We start from the raw sequence: 16,894 nt of genomic DNA on the forward strand, positions 1-16,894 counted from the left end.
TACATAGATCCAGGTTAATCTTAAACTGGGTTCTGCAACTTTTACGCTGGTTTGTGTGCACAGAACTTCTGTTCACTTACAGATTTAGACTGATTGCCCATCACTGAGACAGGGTCTGTAAGTGTAAAGTCAGCAACAGGACAAACTAATTTTAAATCAGGTGGTCATTTTGAACCCAATTTAACCTCCCCAAGTGTCTGTACTCAGCCCACAAATTTAACTGCACTGAGAACATTTTGAGGTGTGCCTATAGCTATCTAAAACTACAGGCACGCTGTTATTACCACAAGGCATGTTCACTACAGTTCTTACTGAAAAAAAGCCCCAAAGCCTTGTCCTTACAGTCTCTAGTCTCTAAGCCTGGTTTCTAAGAGCTATAGTTATGTTACTTTTATTATACCTCCCTTTTCATAGCAATTAATTTATGCTAAGGTTGTTTAATTGTCAGAACATGACAATATAAATTAATTGATCTGATTTTCTGATGCTTTTAAAATTGCTCATAATGCCTCATCTATTATTGCATTCCTGCAAGCAAGCAGTCAAGCAAAATATTGGCTTGTGCAGCATGTAGTAGTTTAGTTGTAGCAGATTTCTGCAATTTTGGTGCATTTAAAACTTCCATCCCTTGTACCTGAAAGGTGAGCCCTGCATCTGAGAAGTGTTTTTATCCCACTTTTTCATATTGTTTGTAGTACTCAACCAATGCAGTTTTAATTTACTTTGCAGTACTTGCTATAAATGATGGCTTTTCTGTACTTTACTGATTTTTCCAAATGGGTAGCATAAGTGCACACAGGCTCTAAAAAATTGGGGGGGGGGGGGGGGGGGGGGGGGAGAGTCACGACACAGCTGGGACAGAAAAAGGTAGAGATACCTCCCTTCCCAAAACCTGTTAACTTTTCACTTATGGATGTAGTCAAAACTGCCATCCAGATAGCCCTGCAGTGGGGTGCAAGGACACTACCTGTTCCCTAGGAAACAGAGTATTCACCAGGATCTAGATTGCTTAGGTGATAAGAGGAAGAACTATAAATGGTCTTGGGAGATAGACAGGCAAAAGCATAACTCCTCTGTGTGTGGGGGTGGGTGGAGGAAAGCAGGATGTTGCCTCCTGTTTTTGCCAGTGACATATATGTTAAGCAGCCATTTAAATATCACCCCCAACAGCGGCACATCTCTGGCCACTACTCCTACCACTGCTGCCACTTTGCCCTCCCCACAGCTAGAGCCAGAACCAGAGCCACTGCCAGGAAGGTGCAGTGAGGCACCACCTTTAGGCAGTGCTTAGGGCTCCTGCCCCACTCACCCACCCATCCTTATGCTACTGCAAACATAGGAGAACCCCTGGAAGGGTGATGGGACTGAGTCAAGTCCTGAACTCAATTTCTCCAACGTAGCTGAAAATTGACACAACCTTCAGTGAAGTCCACTGGCTTTAGTGGGAGTTTGGATAAGTCCTTTATAACCTAAGGAAAGAATCGCATGCTATTTTAAGGTAGAATGATTGTAGGCATTGAGTTTCAACCTCATGATAGGCTGTGTTCAACGAATTATGGTTTAAGACTTACGATGGTTCTTCAGACACCACAGCTCCTTCTTCCAACTCTTGAGCCTGTTTATACCATGGCAGCTTTGCTTCTACAGGAAGTTTCTCTATGGAACATACAAAGTACATGAAAACAGAAAACATGCAGGAACAATTCTACAGATACGGGCATCATTCCTGTAAGTGAATGTGCCTGCATTTACAACTGTACACGTGCAGGGTGAGCAGCAGAGAAGAGGGAAAGGGTGAGAGACTGCTGTTTCTTGGAGTATGCAATATTTGAAGAAATATGGTCAATAAGAGAGCTTTTGCTTTTACATTTCTAGAAAGAGCTTGGCTAATTACATGTATAGTCTATGCAGGTGAACATTTCAGCAAAGCATTTTTTTCAAAAATACTCACATCCAAGTTGGCTTGTGAAACCATTCATTTTGAAAATCAAAGGGGAAAACCAATTTTAAGTAATTTTGTAGAATCTCAATATTTTGAGCTGCATATTATGGCTTTTGTTTTTCTGAATTTGCAAAATACATTGAGCCTCCAGTCCTTCTCCCTACCATTTAGAAATAAATCATTGTGTAGTGCATTACATCAAATTCATTTCCACAAGTCACAAAGGAGGAAGTTCCGTGTTGTGTGGGGGGCTGGCAGCACTTAAACCTCATGTAAGCTCTCAAAATTAATGCCTAATTGAGGCTTATATGATGCATAAGTCCTTGTGCTGGCCTTCACCCCAAAACTATTTTCAGCAGAGGACAAAAAAATCCCCAGAAATCCCCAGAAACCCATATTGACTCCGTAATAGACCATCATTAATACTGCATTGGTCAAGTGTCCAAAACCATATCTACCTTTAAGTGTTACAGCCTTATAAGGCATATTAAACTCACTTTTGATAGATTATAACATTGACGAAAATCCAGGTGTGATGAGTGATACCACAAGAATGAGAGAAAACTGAAATAAAATAGTTCAGTGATGTTCTTTGCCTTTAAGCTTAACAATTTATCAACTGTGTGGATTTAAAGAATGAGTTGGATACTTTATCTGTCATTTTTGATGGAAAACAGAACAGCTGCTTTCCCTCCCCGCCCTCCCCCCTCCATGATCTGCATAAAATATAAGAAGCTGTTTTGGGGAGGAAAAAAGTCCATGTTGAGAGCTAAATTCTGTTTTCACTGTGGCATTACCTTGGACAATCTGTGCTGAACTCAATAGAACCGCTCTGGCTTTACATTGGTATAAACTGAAAGCAAATACTCTTCCAAATCACCTCTGAATTTCTACTGAGTATTTTTGGTCAGCATTAGAAAAAAATAGCATGGAACACAATTGAAGCAGTTGAATACAAAGGATGAGAACCAGGGTCAGGCCTCTTTACCACTTCAGTCCCATTTAAGCCTTCTAGATTCAGTAATGCCAGCCTACAACACTACTTGTGCTGGCCTACAGCTAAGGATCAATTTGATCTGAAAGGAATGAGAATTTTCAGGTAGTTGGTGCATGCAGTACTAGAAATTTTACATGACACTACCTCAACTGCCAGGAGCAATATTAGCAGTTTATAAGGATCATAATTTGCAGTGTCACTTCTTAGCTACTGCAAGCAATGCAAGCAGACAAGTAAATGCAAAGGTTCCTGGGAGTAAATTAGTGGCTGGGAGGGAAGAGGAGAGCAGTAGAGTTGTTATGCCTTCATTACCAGAAATAACTAGCTAGGATCCTTTTCTCCTATATTTACTGGTGCTGTATGAGGATGAATATATGCCAAAACAGCTCTTAGTTTAATCTGTATTTTGCTACATTTGTTATCCAAAAATGTAAGAGAGATGTCTATTTATACACTGTACAGCTTATTTTACAGGCTTTGGAAAGCCAGAAATTATTAATTTGCTTTTTTTTTTAATGCAGCTTCTTGCAAAACGCAAAATATACTCCTCTATGCAGCTAACTGCAAAATGACTTTTTTTATGTTTTCATTTAGGGGTGTGGATGTGGGAAGAGATGGAGGTAGAGTAATTCCAATAATTTAAATTATGAAGTGAACTACTGTATTAGGGGTGTGATTTGACATATAAGAAACAAAATAAATTCCTAATGTAATTCAATGAAGAAGCTAAGATTTTAGAGATAAAAGAAAAGATCACCTTTTAGTAACAGATTTCTGTTTTTAACATGGTACAAACTATTAGAATGTGTTATTCAACACAACTGACAAGAGGAGCACTGCATTGTCTTCTAATATTAAGAACCGCTATTCCAGTTACACACACTCTGGGCCAGATACAGACTTCTACCAGTCTAAACTCATAACAGCACAGAAGTTCAGCACACACAAACTGGTATAAAAATGGTGGAACCTGGTCTAAGATTAGGTGGCCTTCGCACAACCAAAGGGCGAATATGCGTTCTGTTTGCTACCAATCTAAACTACACAGATTACAGAACACCACATAACTTAGATCCATTCTGTCTTGGGCTTTTTGAATGTCTGTACCTATCCCTGAAATGTACCAAATGATCCTCTATTAGTTTTGTACACAATGAGCACTGACAGATGCCCAGGCCCCTGCTCTAACTCATGGTGTTTTACATAATGCTGTTTACCTCTTGGGTGGGGCGGGGGGGGGGGGGGCAAGGGGAGGAGAGATGGAGCTACCCTTTGGAGTTGATTGAGCAGAGAAGCTTGCCTAAAGCTTCTCTCCTCCAGCTCTCCCCCTGCCCCCTGTCCTCTTCCCGTCCCCCAACTCTAGTGTTGTCTGCAGGAAGGGAAGGGGAAGAAGAGAGGAAGACGGGGAGCTGCAGGCTAGGGTTTCAAAAAGTTAAGTTATAACTGCTGTTTGCCCTTCTATTTCATACAGAGAACATTAAGAAAAAGATTTGTTCTCTATTTTCTGTTTTACTGGGTCAAACAGATGGAATCACTGTTTTTCTGCCCTGTGTTAACCCTGCTTCAAAAAGCAATGGTAAGGTAGGAGGAAGTATTGGACAGAAGATACATGTTTTTCTGTAGGCATTGGCTATAATAATGTTAGGCTTGTTAAATAAATCATATCTTTTTGGATCGATCTCTAGCAACATTCAAGCCCACAGAAACATGGGACTACAAATTGCACCACCTGATACATATGGAAGCATTGAAGCTGAAGCAGTTTACATTTAAAACCGAACAAAAAAAAACGGTCTTCAGATGAAAACACCACATGGCATGTATGGTTCTCCTTTGGTGAGGAGATGAAAGAAAGAATGAACCACTCTTTTACATTATATAATATATAATGGAAGCTGCTCTGATACTACATCAGTATTGTAATTAATTCCATTCTTTATTATGATCGGAATGATCATTTTAAATATTATCTTCCATTAGCAAAGTGCTACAGTCACAATGTAACTCAGCTGGTGAAGCTACATCCACATACACCACAGATGAATCTGGGCTTCCTCTCTAGGGGTGTCTATACATTAGGCTGCGTGAAGCTTCAGTGCCCGATTCGATTTGGTGGAGATTCGGCCCGATTTGGTGGCCGAACCTCCGAATCAGAATTCAATCAGAGGACCCTTTAATCTCTCTGAATTGAACTGGAACTTTCTGAATTGGTTCAGAGAGAATCGGAAAGATTCGGTGATTCTCTACATACCTCTGGATAGCAAGCGGCTTATAAATGATGCGATGCTGGGGCACATGGAGTGTCCCACAGAAGCATGGGGGGCTCCCCAGTGCACTCAGCAGCAGACATGGAAGTGGACCAGAAGCACTTCCGGTCCGCTTCCAGGTTTGCCAACGAGCATGCTGGGGGCCCCCCATGCTCCCATGGGATGCTCCATCTGCCCCAGCATTGCAGTGTTCATGAACAGAGCCTGGTACCTCGAGATATGTAGAAAAAACATTTAAAGCTGTGTCTGTGTCTGAATCACTGATTCTCCGATTCAGCATCGAATCTTCAGATTCGGCCAAATCAAATCAGGGACAGTGAGCTGAATCAATTAATTAAATTACTGTCCCCGATTTGGGCCGAATCTGAATCCAAATAGAATAGAGCCTGCTTCACATACCCCTACTATACATGTGCTCTAGGGTGGTGGGGGGAGAGGGGCTTTAATTAGAGTGGCTCTGAGCAGACTCCACGTCATGTGTATTCAGTGTTCTGCGCTTCAAAATGGCAGCAGGAGCCAATCTGAAACATGGGGACACTGAATACACATGATGCAGAGGCTGCTGGAGCACGTTAATTAACATGCTCCCGCAGACTTGCAGTAGATTCAGTTAATTGAGTCTGCTCCAACACGTGCTAATTAGCACGTGTCAGAGCAGAGGTCCATCACATGCATAGGTGCTCTAGGTTGCTGAGTCCACAGCTGACAATACCAAACCAGGAGCCTATTAAAGAGCTACAGGATGCCAGTGACTGGTGCAGTAATGGCAGAGTCTGGTGGTAGCAGTTCATAAATTACTGCATTCAGGTGAACTCAGGAAAGTGTACTTAAGATACCAAGAAGCAAAATCATTTCTTTTATGTGGAAGAGCCCTACCTTTGGGTTTATAGCAAGGAGTGGGTACGATGCATTCTTCCTTTATGTGAGGCTTTGATTTTGGGCTGCAGCCTCCTGTGTGCAGCCCTCTGTGATCAATGCACAGAACTACACGGTATCTAAGCCCCTGTCCACATGTTACAGTGCACTGAAAGAAAGAAAAAGCACAGAATCTCATATATGCAGTAAATACAAAAAAAAAAAATCCCCAAAGGAAAAATGTTGTATACAAGAATAATGTGTTAGCAGTAAAGGCCAAAATTTAGAGCAGAAACAGGTCACATAGATGATAGATCATTCGTGTTATTTGCTACTGACCAGTTAAGAAAAAGCTGACCAACAGTTGCTGTTTCTTCCTTTCTGTTTTGCGCAGCTTGCTTTAGACATATGGCTACTGAGTTTCGCTTAGTGTCACTCCAATACCACTCTCAGCAGTGGCCACTTGGCCTCTGGCCATTAATTCCATATTGGACTTACTAACATCTTGTCATTTTCAGCTATGGCTACTTCTCTTCCACTTGCACTAGGTACTAGAACTTATGGGTTAATGGATGTAACACCTCGATCCTGGGTATGCTTTTTGAGAGAATTATCCTGGCGCATGTCCGCGAGGGGCCAGCAAGGGAGATTATGCTTAGGTGCAACCAACATGGGTTCATTAGAGGCAGGTCCTGTCAGACCAACCTGGTGGCCTTTTATGACCAGGTCACAAAAGCCTTAGACGCAGGTGTAGCAGTGGATGTAGCCTTTCTGGACTTTAGGAAGGCCTTCAACACTGTCTCTTACCCCATTCTCATTAAAAAACTAGGGGACTGTGGCGTCGACACCTACACAGTCAAATGAGTCGCTAACTGGCTGGAGGGCCGCACCCAGAGAGTGGTGGTGGACAGATCTTATTCAACCTGGAGGGATGTGGGCAGTGGGGTTCTGTGAGGCTCGGTCCTCGGGCCCGCACTGTTCAAAATCTTCATCAGCGACTTGGACGAGGGGGTAAAAAGCACCCTGTTCAAATTTGCAAACAACACTAAGATGTGGGGGGAAGTGGGCACGCTAGAAGGGCGGAATAGGCTGCAATCAGACCTAGACAGGTTAGAGGGGTGGGCGGATGAGAACAGGATGGGTTTCAATACTGACAAGTGCAAGGTACTGCACCTGGGGGGGAAGAACCAGCACCATACCTACAGGCTGGGGAACTCCCTTCTCATCAGTGCAGAGGCAGAAAAGGATCTTGGAGTCATTATTGATGCCAAGATGAACATGGGCCGACAGTGTGGCGACACGATCAGGAAGGCCAACCACACCTTGTCATGCATCCACAGATGCATCTCAAGCAGGTCCAAGGAGGTGATCCTCCCCCTCTATGTGACACTGGTCAGGCCGCAGTTGGAGTACTGCGTCCAGTTCTGGGCGCCGCACTTCAGGAGGAATGTGGACAAAATGGAGAGGGTCCAGAGGAGGGCCTCCCACATGATCAGGGGGCAGCAGGGCAGGCCCTACGAGGAAAGGCTGGGGGACCTGAACCTGTTCAGCCTCCACAAGAGAAGGCTGAGGGGGGACCTAGTGGCTGTTTACAAACTAGTCAGGGGGGACCAGCAGGCATTGGGGGAGTTCCTCTGTTCCCCCGAGCACTACCAGGAGTGACTAGAAATAACGGTCACAAGCTGGCTGAGGGTAGATTCAGACAAGACAAACATCAGGAGACACTACTGTCGGGGCAGCTAGGATCTGGAACCAACTTCCAAGAGAAGTGGTGCTGGCTCTTACCCTGGGGGTCTTTAAGAGGAGGCTGGATGAACACCTTGTCAGGGTCGTTTGACCCCAGTACTCTTTCCTGCTATGGCAGGGGGTTGGACTTGATGATCTGCTCAGGTCCCTTCTGACCCTACCAACTATGAAATGATGAACTATGAAACTATATTTTGGAAGATGGCACTATGCAGAATGAGAAACCATTTCGGCTTCATTCCTTCAAACATTTTCTCATGCCTGATTTCTTTTTCTTAGTAAGATATAGCATTTTGTCCTCAGGAAACCAGGCTTCAGAGATAGCTGGATTGGAGAAATCTAAACAGCATCAACCAAAGAGAATGGCAGTAGAAAGTAACAATGGTGCTTTGCATTCAAACAACACATAATAATGAACACATATTGTGTGTTCATTATTATCCTTGAAATCTGTTGGTTTTTTGGAGGGGGAGGGGAGCGGGGGGACGGGAAACAGGACAGGGATGGGGACTGAGATACATAGGCTCAGTGACTCATCTACAGTCAGGCCTCTTGGAACAGAACTCACACGTCTCTGTTTCCAGTCTTGTACCCTAAACACAAGGAGAATCCAAGCTTGGCAAGTAAGTGGGGATCACAAGCACCAAGCAGTGATTACACATCACAATCACAGTGGTTTCCTGCATTTTTTCAGCTCAGAGGCCACAACTTAGCAACCTTAGGCTTAACTTGATAATTTCTTATTGCCATGAGGAACGTCAGAGGGGATAGTGTTCCCCAAACTCTGAACTATGGATCTAATTAGTAGGATGGCATAGATGTCTATATTTCAGACCACAGGTCAGATATCCAGGATATGAGATTTGAAGTCAAAAGGCAGGTGATAAATGTGTATTTGAACACATCCATGCTCCTCTTCAGCATGGTATGTATCATCATATTTATCACTTGTAGCTGATTGTTATTATATGTGGCCCATCTGATTTGCTCTTTCACCCATCTTAGTTGATGTTATTAGTCCTGAATATTTATGCTGTCAAAATAATACACAAGGTAAATGGCAGGTAATTTTCCCAGGCTTATTAAATTATCACAGACATTTAGTAAAACTGAAGATCTGGTCCCAATGCATTAAATAAATAATCAAAGTAAAAAACCCAAACAACCAGAACTAATTACCGGAGACCATTCTTGAGCCAGCCACTCTGGACAGTCAAATATGTTGCAGGGCTGAACAACAGGCATCTTTGGAGTGTACATGCACTTCCACTCTTCCACAGGGCTGATGTGCCCCTGAATGTCTTCCTCCACACAAGAGACTGTGCGGCTCTGAATGCCTCCTCCACATGAGGAGGAACAGGCTGTCCATGGAGTACTTTCCCACCTGCAGAACAAAGCATCAATAAAGGGGGGGAAAAAATGCCTAAACTTTTCTGTGGCGCCCTCCCAACTCCACTCTTCCCCACAACCTCTGTTTTTGGACTAGCAAGTCTTGCTTTGTTAAGGAAAGCCTGAAAAAGAAAGCATGTGTCTATTTATTGTCTTTTAAAGAAGTCTTCTAAGTTAAAGACTAGTGGTAAGAACCTTCCTCTTTTCCAGGAACCAAGGATATCACCACAGAGAATTTCAATTAGCAGGATCATTATATCCTGGTACAATGTGCCATGTCTTGGGAAATTCAAATCCCAGTGTAATGGAAGCTCAATATGCCTTACTGTTAATGTCCTTAGGCGAAGAAGCCAGGACACCCATTACTACAATCTCCATATGATACTGTTAGTCAGGAAAAACAAAGACAGAAGGAAATTTTCCAAAGTAAATAAAATGAGATTGTGATAAAGCATGTATGAACAGTGGATAAGACTACAGCTAGGGCTATACTGATGCAGTTAGTAACCATCAAAGAAATGATGGGAAACAATGTTGGCTTTGTCTGACTAGTACTGAAATAACGAAAGGAATTTAGAGACAATTTAATTAGATTTACAGGTGGCATTTTGTTGAGAAAAAGAAAGTGAAATATTGACAGACAATGTATATATTTTGAAAAAGCTGTTGCTACTTTATGAGAGTAAATGATATATTTAAACATACATTTCACAAAATATACATGCACTATATAGGCTTACAAACAATACCTGTGCATATTTGTGTTTATACACATATATATCTTTATAAAATACACACAAAGGGTATGTACATATGGTTATTAGAAAGAAGATACTAAATCGCTGATCTGATCTGGCAGTCCCTGGATAAATATAAGCTCCATGGATATCTGAGCATTAAAACTGCCCAAAATTTTTCAGCAAAATATTTTCCGAATGAAAGTAACTTTTCAACATTTTCTCTCTCTTTTTGCTTTTAACAAAAAGATCAAAATTTGTCAAAACAAAAAAAATCAACTCCAGAAAAAAAATATCTTTGGCTTTTAACGAATAAAGCTTTTTTTTCTTCCCCATTGCAATAATGTTAATTTAGTAATTAAACAAAATTTAAAAAGTTACAGAAATATCATAGGAGATGAATGAATTTAATTTCTTCTCCATTTTTTTTTACCCCATCTCCTAACTGGTACTAATGTACACACATGGTGCATACAGGCTACATAATAGCTGACTTCATGGGAAAAGAGTTTCACTGACATCAAGATGTGATGGCTGCATTGTTTACAAATGTCAAAGACTCTGATGACTTATGTAACTTGCCCCAGAGGAGTGCTGACACAACTTCCCGTGTTGCACATGTAGCAAAACCCCCAGTTTTGCTTTTTTTTTCTTTTAAAATGCATTCCCCCTCCCCTTCCCTAACCATTTTTGACTTTGTCTCTCCCTCTCTATTCCCTATAGATAAGTATAAGTAAGCTAAGATATAGGATAAGCTTTAACATTTTATTTTAGGTAGTAAGTTTTAATTTTTCTCTCCCCTCTTTGCAAATAAGTGCCCTGCTATTTTGATATAGATATCCACTGTTTTATAAGTGATAATTATTATGTTTGTATTGATTTTTTTTTTTTACTGCTTTTATATTATGAGATTATTGTTTTAGGCCTTTAGGTAAGTTAGCATAAGTCATGTCAAGTTTCCATCTTGTAATATCAAACCTCCATCTTATCCCCATGCTCGGTTGTGCAACCTATGACTCATACTACCCCTCCTATGTAAGTTGGCTCCTGAATGAATGGGGGTGAATGAGGGTGCTTGAGAGACAGTAGGCAGTAGGTCTAAAAATAGCTCCTTCTGAATGACCGAACTATCAACACCAATACCTAGACCAACGACCCAGTCTATGGAACCACCCTCAGCATTCAAGAAACAAAAGATGTGGCAACCCACCACTGTGCCAAGGCTGCACATGCTCAGTATGAATATCTGGAGCTCTCTGGAACAGGACTGACCTTGCCTGAAAACGCCCTCCCCACAGGAGATCGTAGGTAGTCTGCCCCATAAAAAGGGGTAGTGAAGACTGACTCCTTGGGAACACCATTTTCATCTGGACCAGACCAGCTCCACGTCACACCACCTATCCGCCCCAGAGGCCCTACCAGCGACCCCCTCTGGACAACATTGAGCTGAAGGAGACTCTGACTGGCCATCGAGGACCCACTTTCAGCCTGGGATGGGTAGATATCACCTGCATATTTCCTTCTCCAATTTGGACTCTCTCTCTCTCCTCCCAGACTTCAGCCCCTGCACCAAGCCTCTTTAACCCTGCTGCCAGTGTGTGTGTGTGTGTGTGTGTGTGTGTGTGTGTGAGCGTGTGTGTGTGTGTGCATACACACACGCGTGCGTGCAAAGGAACCAATAAAATATTGTGTCACCATCTCCCCTGTTCAATAAAACCACTGTCATTTGTAACCCCGAGTTGGGTTGTGTTTTACTGAGCCCCAGTCGCTTCCCTATCTTAAATTCCAGTCTCTCTCTCTCGGCTCTCAGTCCTGTTCCTGCCACTTTTTGCCTCTTCTCTGTCCCATTTCTGCAGCTCTCAGTCCTGTTCCCGCCACTTTTTGCCTCCTCTCCGTCCCTTTTCTGCAGACTCTCAGCCCTGCTGCTTTCTGCAGGTTCTCAGCCTCGCTCCCGCCAGTTTTTGCTTCTTGCCACCTCTTCCTAATCCCTCTCTCTCTCTGCCTTCTCTTTCACACTTTCTGTTCTCCACCCTCCCCCTCATGCAGCCCCACTCCCAATTTTCCTCTCCCCACCTACCTCTCAGCTCCTTTGTCACCTCCCTACTCTAGCTCCAGCCTCTGGGCTTCTCCTGCTGGCTTTCTGCTTTCAATAAACACCAATTAACCTTAAGTTACCCCAACTTCCCTCCAGTCTGCTGGTTCTAATCCCAGCACTGGCAACTTTCATCTAGTCTCCACCAGCGGTAACCTAAAGTAACCCCAAGCCTCAGCTCTCTTTCTAGTCTACCAGTTCTAATCCCAGTCCTGGCAACTTTCACCCCCTACACTTTCACTCTTTCTCTTACTTTAACCTTCCCCCAGGTATCCCAAGTACATCAAGCACATACATACACACCACAACACCCAAGTTAGGAACTCACCCGTGTGTATGTGTAGGTGAGTGGTATATATGTGAACTGATATATATGTATGCCACTGTGTGCATGATATACGAATTAGTGATCTGTGTATGTGTATTGGGTGTGCAGGTACTGGTAACTGATTCTGGTCTAATTTCTTTTGGTCTGTATAGTGTGTGTGTAGGTGCCTGAACTGGTGATAGGTGTGCATTTGCCTAGGCTGGTAATTTTGGATGTGTATGTGCCTGAATTGGTAGTGTGTGTGAGCACACCTAGTGGGGGTGCATGCACCTAGAGCGTGTGTATGCGCCTAGTGTGTGTGTATGCACCTAATTGCTTTTTTAGTGTGTGCCTGTGCAATTGTACACTGCGCCCTCCTGTCTAACAGCACAATATTGAGATCCTGAGAGTTGGCCTGACCCCACACACATCCCTCAGATATAGGGTTAGAACTGTACCTGTTTTATTTTACTGGAGACTTTTCCCAATAATGCTGCATTGTGTACTCAGGGCCCTCAGGTACTTGAGGTCTGACAGCACAGGCTGCAAATTGGAACTTATAAATATTTAAAAACTCTACAAGGACTTCATATAGCTTTTCCATACATGACAATGGGAGGATCTGGAATCTCAGGACCTTTTAGGGGAGTCTTCAGCTGCTTTTAAAGGCCACTTTCCAGATGCTTTGTGCTGCCTTGGGGGCAGCTGTTTGGGCCGGGGTATGAAATAAGGGCCCAAAATTTAGCCCACAGGCTCTAAAATGGCTGAAGGAGTTTGTGACTCATGGCTCTTAAAGCAGCGTCGTAGTTAATTGTGATGCACTCAGTATGCAACTGCTATCACCAGCTTGTGAAGAAAATGTTGCAGAAGTGGGAATTAAGCATCACAAAAGTGTATGCAAGTATTACATCTAATGAAGGACATATTCATATCTCCATGATAAAACTCATGGCAGAAGTATCTAGACAGGGAAATGTCTACAGGCAGCCAATCCCAAAATTCTTTCCAACTCACTCCCAAACTTCCAGATCCATTAGGGACTTGCTACCCATTCCGCTATGGCTTGAAGGTGTATTACTTTTTCTGCTTAAGCTCAGCAGGTCAGAAGGCAGGAAGACAATTTGTATCTCCCTAATCCTAGCCCTTCCTCAAACCAGGCCAGTCCTTCCACTGATCCAGTCAGACTCAACTCATTGCATGGGGTCTGGACCGGTAAGGACTGAATAGGGAGGAGAGATAATGCTGAGGAGGTCTCTAATCCACACTTTCTTATGCAAGTGGATGAGATCCATGCAGACTTCCCTGCAACCTTGGGACTTTTAAGTGGTTGATGGTACCATTCAACAGTTGGGTTCCTGATAAGAGTGTCTACAGATGAATGCTGGGATTGGGGGAGTGGATCTAAAGGGATTGTTACAGGGTGAAAGCAAAACCCAGAAAAGCTTGAGAACCAGTCTTGTGCCTTTGATCGTTCCCATGGAATGATATTTTTCTTACTTTCTGTGCTGCTGAAAGCCAAATACATCAGGGCATTTTGATCCTTTATTTTGGATGTTCTTCAACTGTTAAAAAGCCTCTGTCAAGTTGCCAATGCAGGGTACTTTTTGCTCAAAGACAGTCCTTCCACTGTTGAGTGCTGCTGATTCATCTTGCGATCTATAAATTCTTTCCCTCCCTTCCTTTCTCCCTCCTTTCCTTTCTCTGTTGATGCTCATGAACTTTGTTCACAGTTAAAATGAAATCCTTTCTAAGCCAAGATACCTGTCTTTTATTAACAGGCTCTCCTTTTCACCCATTTATTTTGCTAATTTTTGAGTTTTTGAGAGGGTATGTTTGGGAATTCTGTTTCAAAGGACAAAGAAAAGAATTTTCCAAAAACAGGAAGTGGAGATCTATTTTATGTCTAATGTGATAAATAAGCCTAATGACATAAATGACAGATATATACTGCCAAAAAGGGTATTTAATCCATGCAAAATATGTGGTTTTTACTACTGCAAGGTAAGGCAGGAATTTGGCATGTAAACACAAATTACGTATATCATAGTAAGAGGCGACAACCCAAGAGACAGCTACAACTGCAGGCAAGACCAAGTTGCTCTGCTCCCAGCTCTCTCATTCTCCATTTGGGATAGCCATTATGCAGCCCAATACCATAATTCAAATCTGAATGCACTGTTGTTGTGCACAGAGTACAGCAGAGATCTGTGGTACTTGTGCAAGGCCTCACTGAGGTTTGGGAGAGGTCACTTTCTCAGCAAGGTGAGATAAACACATTGGCTAATAGGAGCCTTTCATAAATGGGCAGCCCAACAGTACAAGACATTAGCAGAGAATGAAACAGTAGAATGTCAACACTGAACTGGAAGGGCACATTCTAGTTATTGATGGGCCTGTTTAATCTGTGACAGCACTGTTAGTGGTGCTGATCCTCTGTTGCTACTTTTTGGGTTCCAAGCTTCTATTGACACAAAGGCTATAACACAAGTTATCAAGAGAGAAGCTAGGGAGTGAACTCACGGCATGTTAGCTTCTCTACAGTAACTGTCTGTCCATATATTTTTACCTTAGTAGTGAACACAAGGCTTATTTTCATGGAGAGAAAAGTTATAGCACATTTGCTGTGGGATAGAAACATGCCTGTGTATAGTCACCGAGGGACAGCTGACAAGCTATGAGTCCACACCCAAGCCTTCCTCGCTACAATAATGGGTTCATGTGCCCTGTATGGAGCAACTTGTCTAATTCTATGATTTTTAAAGCAGCTGTTTATACTTTAATGGCATTTTTAATTGTAATACCATAAACAGGGTACATTGCAAATTTCTTATTTAGTCTCTGGTTCTGCAAATGTTCCTGAGAGTAAGTTTACCATGAAAGCAAAGGGAATTGCATGGCTAAGTAAAGTTACTCATGTCACATGTATGTGTTTGCAGGACTGGGCCTTTCCATACTATTTGTTTATTAAAAAAAAGACCCCCCCCCCAAAAAAAAAACCCAGCACAAAACAACAACAACAAAAAACACCACCTCCCTACTCTTTTAAAAATCCTGTGACTTGTTTAAGAGAGACACTAATACATAACATGCAATGAAAGCTTCTGGGATTTTACATTTGTAGCCTTATAATACATTGTGGAATATACTTGCCACTACTGAGGAGGCAGTTTAACAGTTAGTTACAAAGCCAGTGCTGACAGTCCCAGTCAGGGAAAGTTAAACAAAAGGAGGAAGACAAGTATGTATATATAGATAGACACACAGAGAAAAAGAGGAAGAGAGAGAGAGAGCACGCATGAGCAAGAGCATGCAAGAGAGAGATCCAGTAAACTTAATCACACTGCATTACTGCTTCAACTTTGATGTAATTTTAGCTCAGCATTAATAGGCTTTATAACAATCAGATTAGCACGCGAGCAACTCATGATTATTTGGCAGTAGAGTTCAGAACAAAGGAAAAGCAGCATCTACCACCTTAGTTCTACAGAAAAGCAGCAATGCAGAACAAAGGAATAAATTTATTTGTTAATCCTACTGTCTGGTTGATTGCTTTACGTACCGAGGAAGGGGATGGTAGAGGTCATAGGGCATGATCTGCTTGTATCCATCACTGTTAGGAACAATAATGCCAACCCTCTGAGTAGAAGGTACACACAATAAAATAAACACTAAATGATTACATTATACAAAATTTTTTTATTTTTTTTTTACACAGCATTAAATAAAACTGACAAAAAAACTACCTACGTTGCTAACATTTTGAAAACCAAACATAAGCTTTTTTGTAGTATTCCTAGCAGTATGCAGGTGGTTATATGAAATAACCACTTCGTTTACGCTGGGGCCAGGTACAGACATTACACTTCTACCAGTCTAAGTGATCGGAAACAAGTCTTTACTGGTAACAGAACAGAAGTTCGGCATACATAGACTGGTTTAAAAATGGAGGAACACAGTCTAAGATTTGCCCCCTCCTACCAAAGGATGAATGTATGTTCTGTTTACTACAGATATAAACTACGCTGCATATGGAAAACTGTGTAACTTAGATCAATTTTGCCTTGGGCTTTTTGAATGTCTGTACCTAGCCTGAGTGGTTAATGATCTCTTATTCAGGTGTCACCCTTGTGACCAAAAATATTGGTCCATTATTGCAAATGACCAACATACTTTCTTCACTTACACAGTAATTACATGTCAGGAGGGATCCATTTTTTTACTATTCCTAACACTTCCACACTTAAAGCTTAATTCAAAGGCCACTGAGCTCAATGAAAAAAATCAATTTAACTTTCTTCGACTTGGGTCAGGCTCTTATTTAACCTTTGTATGGTTGTTTCTGCCCTTCGGATGAAACAATCCACTGCATACACAGGAACTTCTGATAAGAAACTGAGGGAATTCTCTGTGCAGGGACCTCAGCTCTTGTATTCATGACTCTCCATGCCACATTCTTCTTCACAAGCCTATTCATTTATTCAGGCCTCTTTAGACAAACTGAGTTGAGGGAGAAACTGAACTGTATGTGTTTTGTTTTTATGCAAGATGGTTGCTGTGGTTTG

At 42.2% G+C, this 16,894-nt stretch overlaps 1 protein-coding gene across 2 annotated transcripts in view; it reads right to left on the bottom strand.

The window, feature by feature from the left end:
* Positions 1 to 1,567: 1,567 nt before the first annotated feature.
* The window catches only part of LOC102561753 (ADAMTS-like protein 1), a 744,302-nt gene continuing 728,975 nt past the window's right edge, over positions 1,568 to 16,894 (bottom strand). Inside the window, exons 12-15 of one of the 2 annotated variants that reach the window (XM_019483696.2) lie at positions 15,892 to 15,942; positions 8,987 to 9,191; positions 6,083 to 6,230; positions 1,568 to 1,656 (exon numbers count right to left, since the gene is read on the bottom strand). In XM_019483696.2, the coding sequence (XP_019339241.2) occupies positions 1,568 to 1,656; positions 6,083 to 6,230; positions 8,987 to 9,191; positions 15,892 to 15,942 (493 nt within the window). Of the gene's footprint in view, positions 1,657 to 6,082; positions 6,231 to 8,986; positions 9,192 to 15,891; positions 15,969 to 16,894 lie in introns of those variants that run through there. The other variant, XM_059724687.1, reaches the window with a different exon arrangement.

The sequence above is a fragment of the Alligator mississippiensis genome, chromosome 3, assembly GCF_030867095.1.
Source record: "Alligator mississippiensis isolate rAllMis1 chromosome 3, rAllMis1, whole genome shotgun sequence".
Lineage (NCBI taxonomy): Eukaryota > Metazoa > Chordata > Crocodylia > Alligatoridae > Alligator > Alligator mississippiensis.